General features: G+C 47.0%; 1 protein-coding gene across 1 annotated transcript in view; it reads left to right on the forward strand.

Annotated features, from left to right (window-relative positions):
• LRRC7 (leucine rich repeat containing 7) overlaps positions 1-18033 on the forward strand; it is a 419637-nt gene that overhangs the window by 335365 nt on the left and 66239 nt on the right. Inside the window, exons 16-19 of the mRNA XM_088466556.1 lie at positions 4272-4472; positions 6067-6189; positions 10388-10499; positions 14978-15143. Of these exons, the coding sequence (XP_088322682.1) occupies positions 4272-4472; positions 6067-6189; positions 10388-10499; positions 14978-15143 (602 nt within the window). The remainder of the gene's footprint in view (positions 1-4271; positions 4473-6066; positions 6190-10387; positions 10500-14977; positions 15144-18033) is intronic.

The following is an 18033-nucleotide window of genomic DNA, read 5'->3' on the forward strand; positions in this document are numbered from 1 at the left end:
GTCTACATCTAGACGCCCGGCATTTCACCCATGCCGGGATAAGACAGTCGGGAAGCCGGCTGCCGGTATTTAGGCAGTCGGCTTCCTGATTGCTTCCCGCTGCCATGGCTCTGTATTCTAATGCATGCATACAGCACACAGCAGCTCCCGTCCCCAGTCCTCGTCCCCTCATCAGCTGATTACTCACCTGACTTGAGTGAGCCCAGTACAGCTGCTTCCTCCCTAGTCCCATCATCAGCGTCACGTGACACATTATGTCCGTGACGCTGTTGAGGGGACTAGTGGGGGCAGCTCTACTGGGCTCACTCAGGTCAGGTGAGTAATCAGCTGTGGCAATGTAACGTAGCATTTCATATGCAGTTACACTAAAACCTTCATACCGGGTCCTAGCAATAACTAACACGCTTAGATCATGAGGATTTTGTACAAGACGTTCTATGTCCCAGTAATAAAGTAGCAAATGTCTGAATTGTTACTACACCTTATAATGTAACGATAACATTGGATAAACGGTGCTTATTCAGATGTTATTCTTTGGTAAGGCGAAATTATTATAGGGTCTTCTCTCTTTTGCGTACAAACTCTCGGCCCGTTGAATAGCAGCGGCTGCATGCAGGAAAGTCTCCGGCAGAGTGCTAATTAGCTCTGCAGACCGCAGTCCCCATTATTATCAATGGGAGCTACAATCTGACCCCTATGTACTAAACTCCAGCAAGCAAAGCTTTTCAGAGTTTAACCCAGGTAGTTTTACTCCATCTTCAGATGGTGTAAACAGGGGCGTATTAAGAGAGGAGGGGGCTCTCTTTCTGGCGGCTGGCAGTGCACTAAGCGCAGGGCCGCAGCAGTAGACTCCAGGCACTAGTCTGTGCCCAGAGTCTACTGGAAAATGGCACAGCAGCTATTTTCCCAGCGATTTCCTTACTGCGCATAACGCCGGAAAAATGGCCGCGGCGGCCATTTTCCAGGCGATTGTTCCAGCGCTGGCATTACCGACGTGGGACTCCGGAGAGGTGAGTATTTAAAATGTGGGAGTGCGGTGTGGGCCCCCCTGGCCCGTGTTCCACACACACCCTGTACCCATTATAAATACGCCCCTGGGTTTAAACTACTGTAAGCCTATGGAGGATCCAGGTGCAGAAGAGAAATCTCTCAATCTCTCTCCAGTAGCCCCCGACCGGCTGATGACGGATGAAAATTCCGGCAATTGACTTTTCGCTCCAAATTGAATATGCCCCTTAGTCATTTACTTGTTTACTAATCAGTGGCTTTACACTAAACTCTGCTCTGACTTTTTGATGTAACTAGTCACAGACAGTATCCTGCATCTGATCCTCCGGCAGACTTGGCATTTGTTAGATATTAGGAGTAACCATCAGATCCTGATAGGAATCAGAGTGTAGGTGTGACCTATGCGGCTCCGCTGAGATTGTTCATTTCCATTCCGCTCTCTCTCTCTGAGCCTCTTTGCTATGGTGACGAACGACAATGAGGCAGAAATAGTCATTTACGGATGTGCGGGCGCAGATGCCACTCTGTGACATGATGTGCCTGTCTTTGCACAAATATGCCCATAATATGCCGACTGTTATAGGAGAGTGCATGGACCTCCACGTCACAATCGCAGCATCTGTGGGAATGGGTACTGTAGGCCGGGGGGGAATTTTTATTTAAATGCTGGGTGAGCGCATGACTGTGCTTAAGATTGCACCCACCTGCTAAAATTAGGTTTCGATTCGCAGGTGCGAATTCACCTGTTGATAATGGATGGTTGGAGTACCCGCTTTTTCCTAAAAAGGCCTGTTTTTTTGGGGGGTTTTTTTTGGTAAGCGGTCATGTATGAGGCTGGAACAAACAGTATTTTGGTACAGATATGTCCACAAATAGCGCTGTGTGGCGTGCCACGTACTTTACGACTAAGCCGCGCCATTCTTCCTACCAATTAAAATGTTGACACCAGAAGATCGACATGGCAAAAGGTCGACAGTACAGAAGGTCGACAGATTCAAAAGTTCGACAGGTTCAAAAGGTTGACATGAAAATGGTCAGCATTGTTTTTTTGTGTTTTTGGGTGAGGGTTAAGGTGAGGCACTACCGGAGAATTAGGCTGCAGAAAGGACGGTTAGGTTTAGGCACCAAGGGGGACGATTAGGTTTAGGCACCAAGGGAGACGGTTAGGTTTAGGCACCAAGGGAGACGGTTAGGTGTAGGCACCAAGGGAGACGGTTAGGTGTAGGCACCAAGGGAGACGGTTAGGTTTAGGCACCAAGGGAGATGGTTAGGTTTAGGTACCAAGGGGGGCGGTTAGGTGTACGCACCAAGGGAGACGGTTAGGTGTAGGCACCAAGGGAGACGGTTAGGGGTAGGCACCAAGGGAGACGGTTAGGTTTAGGCACTAAGGGGGACGGTTAGGTTTAGGCACCAAGGGGGGCGGTTAGGTGTAGGCACCAAGGGAGACGGTTAGGTGTAGGCACCAAGGGAGACGGTTAGGTGTAGGCACCAAGGGAGACGGTTAGGTTTAGGCACCAAGGGAGACGGCTAGGTTAGGGCACAAAGGGGAAGGTTAGGTTTAGGGTCAGGGTGAAGATATGTGTCGACCATTTCCATGTCGCTTTTTGAACCTGTCGACCTTTTGTGCCTGTCGACTTTCTGTACTGTCTAAATTTTGTCTTGTCAATCTTTTTCCTTTTGGTGTTGACCAAATTATTGTCGACCTTTTGTATCACACCCCCACGCAGTTATGTACCGAATGTGCATCTTATTCACATCACTTATGCGACAGAAGTATCCTGGACATGACATGCAGAAGGGTTGTGCAACTCCGATGCTAACCTGGGTAAAGAAAAGACAAAAGGCTGATGACCAATAAACAAGTGAGACGCGCCATGCATCCAACCACAGGGCATTGTGTTTAATGTGCGTCTTTATACCAACTCCGCAAGATGCATGGTGCGACTTAGACGCAGGAAGAGCGACCGTTCCCCCTGCTGAAACACTCGTTAAAACTGTTACTAACGGGGGCCGCCGCTGGCAGGGGTGGGATGATTGCATCAGCTCATCTCTGTGTATTCTCACTTCCCCGTCTGTGAGGTTGTACGCTGGGAGCAAGGGACAGTCTGCAAACTACTTGCTACAGGGTTTATGTGTGTGATAAATGGGAGCCCTGTGTAATATTGATAATAGTACTAGACACCACCTCTTGCTTGTAATAAACAACCCCATAGCCAGTGCTAATAAATGCCCACCCAGCAGTGCACCCCCTAATGAAATGTGCTGTGCACGCCTATAATATTTCTATAACATTAGGAATTGAATTTTAAACACCTGTCCCTGGGGCGTATAGATGTATCATCATACATCTAAGCCTCCTTGCGCACTACATAGCCCTTCTAGTCGTGCGTCTTTTCGTGCAACTTTTTTTTACCTTCAAATGCATCTTATGCCAGCGGCTGTAACATTGTAACGTAACCTTTTGTATGCAGATACACCCGCAGTCGCACGCAGAACACAGGCATGCTGCATATCATTTTAATCAACAGAAGCTGCAGGGACGTATCTATAATGGGTGCAGGGTGTGCGGTGCACACTGGCCCCTGCGTCCCGCGCCACACACCCTGCATCCATATTATGTAAAACTTACCTCTCCGAGGTCCCGCATCGGGTCTCTCAGCACTGTTCAAACGCCGCCATTTTTCCAGTGTTTTGCGCATGCACTGTGAGGAAATCGCCGGGAAAATGGCAGCCGCGCCATCTCCCCGGCGATCTGCGCATGAGCAATAGACTCCAGGCACACTCTAATGCCCAGAGTCTATTGATTCTGTGGTGGCCGGCCAGCCGCGGCAGTCGGCAAGAGGTGGTGTCTAGTACTATTATCAATATTACACAGGGCTCCCACAGCCTGACCAACGGAGAAACCATCGCGACCATCTGTCCCAGCCTGCGATGTCGGTCACGCTGCTGGGATCACAAATACAGGAAAGTAAGTGTCTGACACCTCCTACGTGTGGCTGGTCAGCTGCCATTGTGTAAATGAATAGGCAGCGTGAGGGCTGCATGGCTTGTGGTTTGTAAATAAGCCTCAATGAAAGCACACATCTGATTGGTTAATACTATTACTGAACAACTGCACTTTTTTTTTACCTGGCTAGTACACGGCCATTGATTTGCCCAGAAGCTGAACGTGGAATGCTGCGTAGTGACAGGAATCACCCTCCATTTTGATCGCACTTTGTATAGTTACCATGTATTTTTTATTATCTTGTCTCTCAAACCAGGTCGAAATCAATCTAAAGAGATACCCAACACCGTACCCAGAGGATTTAAAGAATATGGTGAAGTCTGTGCAGAACATGGTCGGTAAGGCGACTCACAGCTCTTCCCTGGATAATTCCATCCCAACGCCGACCGCAGAGCAGAATCTGAAGGAAAAATATGAACATAAGTGGCCGATGTCAGCGAAAGAGATAAAGTCTGAGGTGATTCTACCTATTTCTGGTTCTTATACACATGAACCTTGTGCTGGCCGCAGATTGGCTGATGCCGCTTCCCTGCCTGAGTGACAGGATCACGGTCTAATCCAGGCCTGGGGAACCTTTTTTCTGCCGGGGGCCAAACTGATATATATATAACATTATTTGTGGGCTCGGTACAGGCCACGCCCCCTCCATGTGACATCACATGGGGGCGGGGCCGCACTCGCTGGTGATTACAGCAATGCCCGAAGCATCCTGAGGAGCTGTAAGGGCAGCGGTGTGACCGTCTGAGGTGTCCTAGGGACGCTCCAGATGGCACTGCTGCATAGATTCTGGCTGCAGGGTGCAATTCTAGGCACCCTGCTAGCCAGATGAGGCTAGCAGAAAAAAGCTCTGAGGGCCAGACCAAATAATTCCATGGGCCTTATACGGCCCCTGGGCCTGAGGTTCTCCATCCCTGGTCTAATCGGACCAAGGCATGTGGGTTTCCAAACTGTATGAGCTGCAGCCCCTTAAACGCTACAGTGATGGTCAGCGCAGTATGGCGGGAGATTGCCGCGCATCACCTTCCGGATTTACTGGCACCCAGGCGTCACAGGGAGTCCAGTCCCAGAGTAAAAATAATGTGCCTCAAAGTACAATTTTAATATGGCTTCATAAAGAGTTTATCCCGGCAGTTATTTGATTTGGAAAATAGTGAAAATAAAATGACGGTATTTATACTACAGACTAGAGATGTGCGGTTCGGTTCTCCAGAAATCTGGATCCACCCGAATTTCGTGAATCCAGACAGATCCAAGTCGCGGTTCTGATCTTCCTTTGGTTTGAAATTCAGATTTTAAGTCTGGATTTCGGGTTTTAGATTGCAAAAATTAAATGACTTTAGCTGTTTTTAAAAACTTTTTATCAGTTAAAAAAAAAAAAACCCAGATCCAAAACCAAAACACAAAGATGAATATAGATCCAAAATGCGGTCACGGTGGAGTTTAATTACAGGGCATTATCTGCCAGCTGGGCGGGAAGGCACTCACCAGGGGTGCTGTAGAGGGTAGGCGCTGTCCAGCTCCGCCATGCACAAAATGTAACCCCTGGTCTTCCATAGTTTCTGCAATTGACTCCGTGATGTTGCGGGCCAGAAATGCAGCGCAAGTAATAGCGTGACATTGCGATGCAGCTGGGCAAACTTTGCCAGGCGCAACGGGCACCTAGATCCACTGCTGGAGGAGAATGCAAGCGGCATGGCGAGGAATGACAGAGTTCATTTTTAAATGTAACTTTGGGTTCTAGTCATCATTGGGGACCGTATGGAAAGAGCAGGGCACCAAGAATCAGCGCCATCCCTAATAATGAATGGGCCCGTTACATAAAACATACGGAAACTAGCGTTTCCTCATTTGTAACAGTCCCATTATTATAATGAATAGGCCCCTTAGTATATTTCATTTAGGGCTCTCTTAAAGAAGATTTAGAAGGGTAGAGCGCTCAGGATAACAGATCCGATACATGTACTTGATGAATACTCAGCTGTGTCTCACGCCATCGTTAGCTCATTCCCTCAGTGTCAGCACCCTCATGTAACCTGCTGATCTATTTTCAGGTTTCGAATCGGGAACACAAAGAATTCCAGAAGAGCCAAATGTCGGAGTCGGGGAACATCCGTAGCTACTCCCTGGATGTCCCTAAGAGGAAGGAGAAGGAAGAGCATTCGGAGAGATCAGAGGTATCGCCTTCATTTATGGATACTTTTTTAGAAACTAGGAAAACATCTTGACCAATCCACCTGTAAAATGTGTTAAATGAAGACTAAGGGCCTGATTCAGAGCCAAACGCTCTGACCAGAGCGCTCGCTCTGAATCAGTGCCCTCCTCCATGAAAATGGAGCGGCCTCCTGGCCGCTCGCATAGCTGTGGGTTACCACCCACAGCATATGCGAGCGTCCATGATGATGGTCGTGATGGTCTTGACCATCGTGACCATCGGGCTTGCGACGGAGACCCTGCAGTAGGGTCTCGCTGCCGCAAGCCCTCGAGTGATTTTGGCTCTATCAGAGCCAAAATCACTCCCACTGACATCACTAGTGATGTCAGTGGGGCCAGCTTCGGACGGTAGGCGTTCCCATGGGAACGCCTCCGTCTGGCAGGCACGCCCACGGCACGCCCACCAAAGGGGTCGTGCTGTCAATCAACATGGACAGCACGCCCCCTTTGGTGCGAGACCCGGAGCGATGAAGAGCCCGTCGCTTGCCGGGTCTCGCGCATGCGCACGACGGAGCTCCCTCCATCGTGCGCATGCGCAGTGGGGGAACATCGACCCGCTTGCGAGCGTCCTGCGCTCGCGAGCGGGTCTGAATGACCCCCTAAGAGCCAACAATAGTGACATTAGAAGTCAGGAGACTAACACCAAGTTAGAATGCGATTGGATTGAAAGGCGAAGACGTGGAATGGTAATGAAAAGGTAGCAAAACATCTGAATAGGTTTGGTGAATAGGGTTTCCATCTCAAGTCCGTAGTTCTGATCATGGTCAAATTTGCACTTTTATAAATAAAATAATTTTTGGTGCTATCACGTTTCGGAAAATGTATCCCAAACACTGCAGGGTAATTTAGTAGGGGCAGATAAGCTACTTATAATATATCTGTGGCCATTAGCGCATACACTGTACAGATGTGTCCTTATACAGGGTGTCCTTTAAGTCTGGACACATAGGAAATCTCATTAACTATATTTATTTTACCAACACACATTAAATAATTTGTCGAAAGAAGAAAGAATTGAAGTGATACTTTCTCAGTGGACGGTCATATCGGAAGATAGCAGATGAATTTAATGCACGTCATTTCATTTTTTGAAAATATGCTTTTTTGCCTATGTGTCCAGACTTTAGGGACACCCTGTACATCTGCCCCTCAGCTCGGCAGGTTCCGTGAGACTCTGATAGCGCCGGGCGTCTTTTTTTTATCGGAGGTTTGGCTGGTTAAAAAGCATCGCGCACATCCCCGCATATCCCCCTATTCAGTTGGAAATGTGCGAAAATGGGACCCGGCGAATTGGAAATTGGCAAAAAGTTCTGGCAGTTTTGTCAGCCTGACACCCCCCTAAAGATGCTCTGACATGGGGAATCACTATGGGTACCCCCGAATAGCCCTGCTAAAGGTATTTGGGGTTTTTAAATGGTCTCAATAGGCGCTATTTTGTGTCATTGAGCAAGTGATGAAGAATACATTTTTGCAATTTTTATTTGGGAAAATAAGTATTCCCATCAAATTTGGGGTACATGAAAATGGGAGCAAGCATAGTTCACTGCAAAGTCACTAAAATAAAGCTTTAAAGTGCAAAAAAAAAAACGCACCTTCAGCAAGCACCTGCAATAAAAAAAAAAACATCCCCCATACTACCAGACCCCCCCACAGAGGCTATTTCGCTAGCTTTTGAATTTGTACCCCAACTTTTTTTTTTTGCCCATTTTTTCAAAGTGCTTTTTTGGGGTGTCCTTTGCGTAATTTTTTGCATTTTTTTCTACGCAGTTAGCATCAAGGGGGGTGTAAAAAGGTTTTAGGGGGTTTGCCATAATTTTTCACCCCAAAACCTCGATTTTGCACTTTTTTCCACAAGGTGTCCATTGCCGATACTTTTCCGCTGGTTACAATGCGCAAACTTTTCGCACCGGCGAAAAGTCGGAGAAATTGAAATACGGGGATAAGTGGAATCGGCGAAAAGTATCGCCGAAACTGATTTTTTGCTCCAAATTGAATACGACCCTAAGTCGCAATGTGATGTGACTAGGACGCACCATCAGACTGTGCAGATTAATGTGATATGTCACGCTTGTATATCTGTGTGTGAGATTCAGGACCTCATTCAGAGGCGGTCGGAGGATGCAAGCGGTCGCTCAGAAACTGGGCGGCCGCTTGCATCCGGACCGGCCGCCTCTGTTTCGGTCGTTAGGCTGTGGGTTTACACCCACAGCTCTAACGACCGCTAGGGTGATGGTCGTGATGGTCAGAGACCATCGCGACCATCGGGGCTTACGACGAGACCCTAGGGTAGGGTCTCACTTGTCGTAAGCCCCGGAGAGCTTCTGGCTCTGTCAGAGCCGGAAGCTCTCCACTGACATCACTAGTGATGTCAGTGGGGCCTCCCCCAAACGGTAGGCGTTCCCATGGGAATGCCTCCGCTTGGGCAGCCACCCCCCCGGCCCGCCTTCCAAACGGGGCGAGCTGTCAATCAACATCGACAGCTCGCCCCCTTTGAAAAGAGACCGCTACGACCGGCGCTGTCGGTCGTAGCGGGTCTCACGCATGCGCACGAGGGAGCCAGCTCCCTCGTGCGCATGCGCACTGGCCAAACATCGAGGCAGCCGTGTGGTCGTAGACCGTACGGCCGCCTCTGAATAAGGTCCTCAGTCTCTGATTCTGTATACGAAGTGCAAGAATGTAGCGGCCGCAGCTTTTATCATTCCAAGTTATGTTGTGCTTCATTTACAGACTCAGAGCTGAATGCTCTGACCAGAGCGCTCGCTCTGAATCAGGGCCCTCCTCCATGAAAATGGAGCGGCCTCCTGGCCGCTCGCATAGCTGTGGGTGACCACCCACAGCATATGCGAGCGGCCAAAAAGATGGTCGCGATGGTCTTGATCATCGCGACCATCGGACTTACGATGGAGACCCTACGGTAGGGTCTCCCTGCCACAAGCCCTGGAATGATTTTGGCTCTATCAGAGCCAAAATCACTCCCACTGACATCACTAGTGATGTCAGTGGGGCCGGCTTCAGACGGTAGGCGTTCCCATGGGAACGCCTCCGTCTGGCAGGCACGCCTCCGTCTGGCAGGCACGCCCCCGGCATGCCCACCAAAGGGGGCGTGCTGTCAATCAACATCGACAGCACGCCCCCTTTGGTGTGAGACCCGGAGCGATGGAAAGCCTGTCGCTCCCCGGGTCTCGCGCATGCGCACAACGAGCTCCCTCCGTCGTGCGCATGCGCAGTGGGGACCATCGACCCGCTTGCGAGCGTACTGCCGCTCGCGAGCAGGTCTGAATGAACCCCTCAGTCCCACACAGATATACAGGTGTCACAAATCAAATTAATCCGCACAGTCTGCTGGTGCGTCCTAGGTGCATCGTATTATGACTTAGATGGATATTTGGCAATATAAGCTGTTCGACGCTAGCAGAGTAGCGCGGGACCTGGCGACTCACTCACCCCAGGAAGGTCATATTGAGGCTACGGGGGTAAATTTACTAAAGTGAGAGTTTTTAGAAGTGAGTTTTAAAAGTGATGTTGCCCATAGCAACCAATCAGATTCTACTTAACATTTAAATAGCACCTTCCAGAAGATAATAGCTAGAATCTGATTGGTTGCTATGACAACATCACTTTTAAAACTCACTTCTAAAAATTCTCACTTTAGTAAATTTACTCCTAGATGTATGAGGACACATCGGTAAACCAACTGAGCCTGCCGTCTGAGCGTCCGCGTGTATAGTGATTGCAGTTAGGGCGCCCGTAGGATTTGCAGTCTGTCTTTGCTTTTCAATGAATGAATGAAGCCCAATACCCTTTTCTATTTCCTTTGAAAACGTTCATTGTAATCATGTTTGTTTGTTCTACCCAACACTACGTATTGCCGGGTGCAGAAATAATAATGCATTCAGTCTTTAAATACCTATGAGACTGAGTTGTTTTATCCATGAAGTACATAGTGTGTATAAAGAAAAGATAATCCTAATTACCACATTTTCACTCATTTCCTCCTTTGGGAACAAGAAGAAACACATTTATCAAATATATTAATTGCAATGGCAGCTTCACACCATACATTGTATCATTGCCAAATTATTCATTATGACTGGCATTGTGCAGAAACATACCTGCTGCCTGTACATGCCAGGGCCACTAATGCATATTTGTAAACGTCAGGAGCCATTTGGACATCGCCCGGGTGAAATGCGCATAGCAGAGCTTCGTCCATCACTGATTGAAACTCCGTTGTACCCACCGAAACTGGTGCTGCTGGGGAAAGATAAAAAAGGTAAATATAATATGGCATTTATTATTATATAATGGACTAGGATCCCCTGCTGTAAATTCGAAGAATATCAGATATACCGGAGGATTATAAATTTAATGTATGTATACCTTGGAACGCGGTAAATACAGATGTGTACTCACTCGTCTTTGCTGCAGTCACACCGTATAGCCCACTCGGCGCACCCTGCTAGTGCCAGGCAGTGGCAAACGCAGGATTTCCAGAGGGGGTTTCCAAATAGAGCGAGTGTGACCTGTCAATGAAAAGGGCAGAATTAGTACTTAACCAGCTTTAATAAGCGAGAAAATTAAGAAAACTGCGCTAATATACAGACAAAATGAATAAATTTATTAAATAAAAAAGTAGAATAAAAATACCAAAAAATAAATAGTTGTCAACAATAATACATATATATAGATGAATGGTGGATGGAATTAGTGAACCACTAAAATTAACCACAGAAGTATCTGAGAATTATAATGATATCAACAATATAGGTATTATAAGATAAAGTACATGTGAAAAATGGCATATATTAGACAATAAAGAGCACGTAATACACAATGAGTGTATCTATATTGAATAGATTCACTGATGAGTATAGATGATGCAAATATTGCTGTATTAGGAGTTATTAGGAGTTATTGAACAACAGCCGTTGTGTAGCAAAAGTTCAGTAGCATCAATGGAAAATGTTTAGCCACTTGATTGTTGATAATTTATTAATAGCTTCTTGTTGCAACACTGTAACCGCAAGCCTGCAATAAAGGTATCCTTTTTAAGTGTCCACAATAATGTGTTGCCTTTGATATATATAGTGTAGAGAGGTGGTTGGTAAATAGCAAAAGTCAGAGTGTCACCCCGTCGGGCGCATGATATAAAAATAAGCTTTGAACACTGACCTGCCTCAAAGTCACAGACGGCAGCTGATGTTAACAGCGCGGCTCTCTGTACGGTGGAGACTGCTAGCCGGAGAGGAAGGCAGCCTCCGTGTCTCACGGCTGTAGGGATCAGATGGTAGGCTCTCTATCCGGCTGCAGGTAAAATAATAAGTAGTGATGATCAAGCCCGGAGAGGATGCAGGAAATATTGGATGGGTGGATAAGCGCGGCCGCGGCTTATCAGACCTCTCTATACCGTTGGCTTCTCTGATCTCTCCACATCAAATAAAGGCTGCGGGCATTGGCACATGCAGGAGCTGGTTACAGGGTAAAACAATTGTAGTGGATACGGGCAGCTACGTGTTTCATCCCGTCTCGGGACTTTTTCAGTTGCCTGAGCTGAACGTATTTATATTAGATGTGGGCACCATTCCAGACTACTGGATCAAGTCCGGGAGCCTGGAGGAGCAGCAGAATAACCTAGCACTGGCCTGGACATACTGTATATGTATATATTGGGCTCCATTGCAGCGCATCTCTAACAGTGCATGTTTTCCAGATCTTCTAGTTGGTGCACAGGTTATTTATTACTGGCTGATACATGTTAAAAGATCCACAGGTGTTACTAATTATTTCATTTGTGATACTGAGAAGAACATGCAGCACTAGTAACAATCTATTATACTACTATTTCTACTGTGGTCATGGAGTGCGCTGGGAAGGGGGGTTTCCAGGCAGACGGACACCCCCCCTGCGTTTTCCTATGCCAGGCATCTTTTTTTGCCAAAAATAAGTCTAAGTCGCAATGCGATGTGACTAGGACGCACCAGAGGACTGTGCTGATGACTTTGATATGTGACACTTGTATGTCTGCGTGCGACTAAGTCAGTCAGCATGCGAAGTGCTACGATACAGCTTTTTTCCACGCTAAGTTCCGTTTACAGTCTCAGTGGCGCGCAGATATGCAAGTGTCACATATCAAATGAATCAGCACAGTCTCCTTTTGCATCCTAGTCGCATTGCGACTTAGACACATTTTCTGCAAAAAAAAAGACGCCCTGGCGCTAGCAAGCATGCACGGGACGTGGCGGCTCACTCACGCCAGGCATAGTGCGCTGCATGGCGCATTGTGGCTAGATGAGCAAGGACACATCTGTATATGGGGATTTTGTTCTACAATCTTGGTATTTTCTGGGGTTGGGGTATGCAGATATCTCTCACAAGGTGGATGGCAGGGGCAGAACTATGGGAGACAATGGAGGTGTCTGCCGCCGGGCTCCAGCTCTGAAGGGCGATCTCCTCCATTGTCCAAAACATATTTACCCCACCTAAGGCTGTAACAATGTCCCCGGAGTGTACCGTCATGGCCACCCAATACATGGCACACCTACCCGGCACCTGAGTGAGAAGCCACCATACACTAGTGGGGGGGGCACCAAATTATAACTTGCCTCCGGGCATCTGGGCTGAACTTACGCCACTGGTGGATGACACTAAACGTTGCATGCTGTGAGCAAAACAATATGACTATTTGGTGTTCATAGTACCCCAATTACTCCAGCGTTGCTACATTAAAATGAATGGGAAGTGCCCCATTGGAGGGATCAATGGCCAATGGCCCTCATTCAGAGCCACTCGCTAGCGGCAGTACGCTCGTTCCGAGCGATGTTCGCACATCTGCGCATGCGTACAGTTTTTAGTACGCATGCGCGAACCAGTCAGTGCGGCCGAAAATCATTTGTACGCAATATAGCGAGTGCCTGCTATTTTGAGTGACAGGAGGAGGCGTATGTGGGTGGTAACAGGGGAAGGTGCTTGAAAACGGGGAGTGGAATTCAGAACGCAGGCGTGCTTAAAGGTCAAAACGGGCGTTTTATGGGTGTGCATAATTAATACAGCAGCGTCAATGACCACGTCACTTGGTTTTTTTAAACTCAGAACTGCTCGCAAAATAGCGGTTGAAAAAACCAACCACAAGAATAGCGAGCAGTTCATATCCTGTTCGATGTACTCGATTAATCTAATAAATAGCGGACATGATGTATGGTGCGAGCGGCCAGGGGGCGTTTTTATCAAATAAACGAGCGTATGTTTTGCTCGCTCGTTCAGACTTAGAGGTGTGAACAGACTGCAGTGTGCGAACGGATCATTTGCATAGCCACCCCTTGTTTTTGAACGAACGAACGCAAATAGCGAACGGCTCTGAATGAGGGCCCATGAGGCTACTTGCAGCATTTTCTTAACGTAATCTCTCCTGTTTGAAGGAATGAGCATTTCCCATTCACTACAATGAATCAACCCAGCCTTATGTACATCAATATCCATTTACAATAGCCCAGGGCTATACCAACTCCTGTACACACCGTGTGAGACGCATTGGTATAAAAGTCAGACAATCCTCTATTCCCTCATTGCGTACCTCATTGGGACTTTATCCCTCATTTTAACTTTTTCTGTTTACTTCACATACATGCGGACCTGACTCTTATTAACTCTTAGCGCAATCGTGGGTGGATTTCAGTTTGCAAAATCTTTTTAAACCCCTTACAATATAAAGCATGAGCCCATATATTATTATAGATATTTATTTTTTTAGTAAAAGTGGACCGACTCCACGCGGTGGCCGCGACGCTCGGCTATGCATCCCGCGGTACTGAATCAGACTCAGCGAGTGTTGACACGCCTGGACTGTCCAGGAAACATTATATCTGCACAGTAGAATAAAGTGTTAAACTGAAAAATAAAATGTCCTTATATGAGAAAATGTGCCGCTAAAGCATGAGTAACGGTACTCGTCTGAACGCTTCTACAAAAAAAAAAATAATAATACTGTACAGCTTTTTACTACAGCACAAAACGCTGAAGATGAGTCATTTTTTTAGGTGTAAAACGCAGCCAAAAGAAATGTAAGATTAGGGGAATTGGTCCATTGCACAGCACTGGGGAATGAGGGCACCATGGAATGTAGGGATGTGCAGTCAGGGGAGGCAGAGCATAATATAAAGAAGATATTTATAACTTATAAACATTTTCTTTTTTTCATATAGTTAACACTCGCCAGTTTTGTGGAGCTCCCTGGAACTGCAGGGAGATGAGAGATGAGGCAGCAGCAGCTCAGCCTCGCTTCTGTATAGTCAGACACTGCTTGCAGTGCTGGGGGCGGGGCCACACCACAGGCAGTAAGCTGCACAGAAAGAGAGCGAATAGAGGCATGCCTCTGAGTATGGAGGGCGTGCCTTGTGCACTGATGGACACCTTGGATGTGTCATGTGACCAAGCAGTGCCCTGCAATGTTTAGAGATCGGAGCTTGGAGAGTGTCATGTGACCAGGAAGTGCCCTGCAGTGTTTAGAGATCAGTAGCAGCAGCAGCAGCAGCAGCAGCAAGAGAAGACACAGTGAGTAGGTAGGATAATCAATATCACTAAAGATTTACAGTGATGAGGGGGTGGGATAGGCTCCCAGCACTTAGACCCATCTCCATGTGTGCCTCCCCAGCCATTGAGCTCACTGCACGTCACTGATGTAATGTATAAATTCAGGGATGTGGAATGGGGATCTTCTGACTGTGTCTGTTTAAATATTACCTTTGGTGTTGGCAGAATCTACAGATGAGTCTGAGATGGACAAACACCATCACAACAGTGTGTCATCAGGGACCTACTCTGACTATTCGCCTTCCCAAGCGTCTTCGGGATCCTCTAACGCACGTGTGAAAGTGCAGATTACCGCTAAAGAGGCCGTAAACAGCTCATTGTGGGGCAACAGGTCTGTCGAATACTTAAATACATTTGCTGATTTGTGTATATTGACCAAAGGGGGCTGTATGTAAATGTGCAGCAAGACGTAAAAGGTAAATATAGATTTATAGGTATAAAAATATGTTTGTCAAATGTATTAGGATCTGTACTTCTTAGAAGGGTCATTAAATAACGTCAACAAGTCTTGTGCAGCGGTAATTAAATCCAAATGTGATGCTCACACCTTCTATTCCAATGGTATAAAATTAAGGCCTGATTCAGAGACGGACGCTGGTGCGATTTTTACACAGATCGAGAGATTGTTCGCCATGCGTATAAGCTGCACTGTGCACGTGCTGCGATTGTCTTGCGATTCTGCACGCACAGAGGAGCCATTCGCAAAGTGAGTGACAGGTAATCATCGTTTGGGGAAGGTAACGGGGGGGTGATCAATAAAACGCAGGCTGGTGCCGACTCATACCCTCGCCTCCCACCTCCCGGAAAGCTTCTCTTTGAACGGTGACCAGGCCCGCCCACCCAAACCGCCGCAGTATGTCAGTCATGTTGCAACGTAGGAGGGTCTGCGAGTGAGATTGCAGGACTTGTTCTGCATATGCACAGAACAGGTCCTGCACAGGTGCAGACCCCAAAACACTGGAGGTGTGCGTTCATCCACGGATGTACGTACATTTCCGAATCAGGCCTTTAGTCTGTAGTGGTAGAAAGAGAATCCTGAAGTTAAAGGGGTATACGTAATAGGTTCCGATTTCATGTTTCGGGCGACATAGCCGCTAAATTCAAAGCTGCATTAAATTTTGCAACTAAATCACGCAGATACCAAGGAATCAGAACCTATCACATTCTCCCTAGAATTTGTTGGCCCTGAATAGAGCCGGAACTACAGTGATGAGTTCATTATGCTGTGGATTAGGGGAGGACCGGGAAAACGTTGGGACATTTGTTGGAAAGCGAAACAAACAGACTTTCATCACCTGTAGTAATTACATCTCAGATCTCCTTACCCTGTTGTATACTTGTCCCCATAGAATTCATGTTTGTGGAGATAATAGTAGGTGACAGAATACTTGCAGTCATTTTAACATTTGGTGGATTTTTAGTACTATATTTGTGACATTTAGGGGAAACTTTTGAGAAAACTGGAACGTGTTGTGTTGCGTTGGGTTTCTTATATATATTTGAAAGAACTTTTCAAGCTTCCCACTAATCATATTTATTGACTTGTACACGCAAAACCTGCAACTTTAACAAAATATACATTGCTTTTTCTTTCTGGTGTTACTTTATACAGCCAGGGCTGCCATCAGAAATTGTGGGGCGCGGGACTGACAAAATAGGCATAAAAAATATGGTAAAATTATAAAAATTAGTTGCAATTAAAAATGTATCTATATATCATATATCACTTTTGGATGTAAGTTCTGTATTCCTTATAAAAATCTCGCAGTGTGAAAAAAATCTATAGCCATAGTACCTATTCCAAAGTGCAAGTGGCCAATTCAGGTATATACCTGGCACAGGTCACCGCAGGGCAGCTCTCCAAAATGTGTGATTAAAACAAATAACACCTCCTGGCATTACTCTCTCCTGCCCAATATTGCCTTGCCCGTGCCCTCCTTCTGGTTCCCGTCCGTGCACCCATTCGCAAAAGCGTCGGATTGGTGTGTATGGTACTTGTGGTCTGCACGATCGTCCAGTTCCTTCTCCAGTCCGGACCGGCGGTCTGCTATCAGCGGTGAGCAGTAGCATCCGCGGCATAGGCGGGAGGGCGGCCCTGGGCCTGTCACTCTTGTGTGGGGGAGGGGGGAATAGTAGCGGGCGGAGCACTGGTAAGAGCGGGCCCCTTGCCCTATCACTTAGTTTTAACTCAAGGGAGTTGTAGTATCGGGTGCCGGGCGGTAGGAGCGGGCGGGCCCCCCTAGTGTCCTGGCTCGGGACTCCAGTCCTGGCAATCCTCCCTGATGGTGGCCCTGTTTACATATTACGTATTTACAGTGCATCCGGAAAGTATTCACACCGCTTCTCTTTTTCCACATTTTGTTATGTTACAGCGTTATTCCAAAATAGAATAAATACATTTTTGTCCTAAAAATTCTACACACAATACCCCATAATGACAACGTGTAAAAAATTTTTTTGCGATTTTTTGCTAATTTAATTGGAAACAAATAAAGAAATAAGAAATCACACGTACATAAGTATTCACAGCCTTTGCTCAATACTTTGTTGATGCACTTTTGGCAGCAATTACAGATTCAAGTCTGTTTGAAATTTATGATGCCACATGCTTGGCACACCTATCTTTGGGCAGTTTCGCTCATTCCTCTTTGCAGCACCTCTCAAGCTCCATCAGGTTGGATGGGAAGTGTCGGTGCACAGCCATTTTCAGATCTCTCCAGAGATGTTCAATTGGATTCAAGTCTGGGCTCTGGCTGGGCCATTCAAGGACATTCACAGAGTTGTCCTGAAGCCACTCCTTTCATATCTTGTGCTTAGGGTTGTTGACCTGCTGAAAGATGAACCGACGCCACAGTCTGAGGTCAAGAGCGCTCTGGAGCAGGTTTTCATCCAGGATGACTCTGTACATTGCTGCATTCATCTTTCCCTCTATCCTGACTAGTCTCCCAGTTCCTGCTGCTGAAAAAACATCCCCACAGCATGATGCTGCCACCACCATGCTTCACTGTAGGGATGGTATTGGCCTGGTGATGAGCAGTACCTGGTTTCCTTCAAACAACGCCTGGCATTCACGCCAAAGAGTTTAATCTTTGTCTGTCAAGGTCTGAGAGTCCTTCAGGTGCATTTTGGCAAACTCCAGGCGGGCTGCCATGTGCTTTTTACTAAGGAGTGGCTTCCGTCTGGCTACTCTACCATACAGGCCTGATTGGTGGATTGCTGCA

The sequence above is a fragment of the Taudactylus pleione genome, unplaced genomic scaffold (assembly GCF_031769625.1).
Source record: "Taudactylus pleione unplaced genomic scaffold, aTauple2 ptg003505l, whole genome shotgun sequence".
NCBI classification, from domain to species: Eukaryota; Metazoa; Chordata; class Amphibia; order Anura; family Myobatrachidae; genus Taudactylus; species Taudactylus pleione.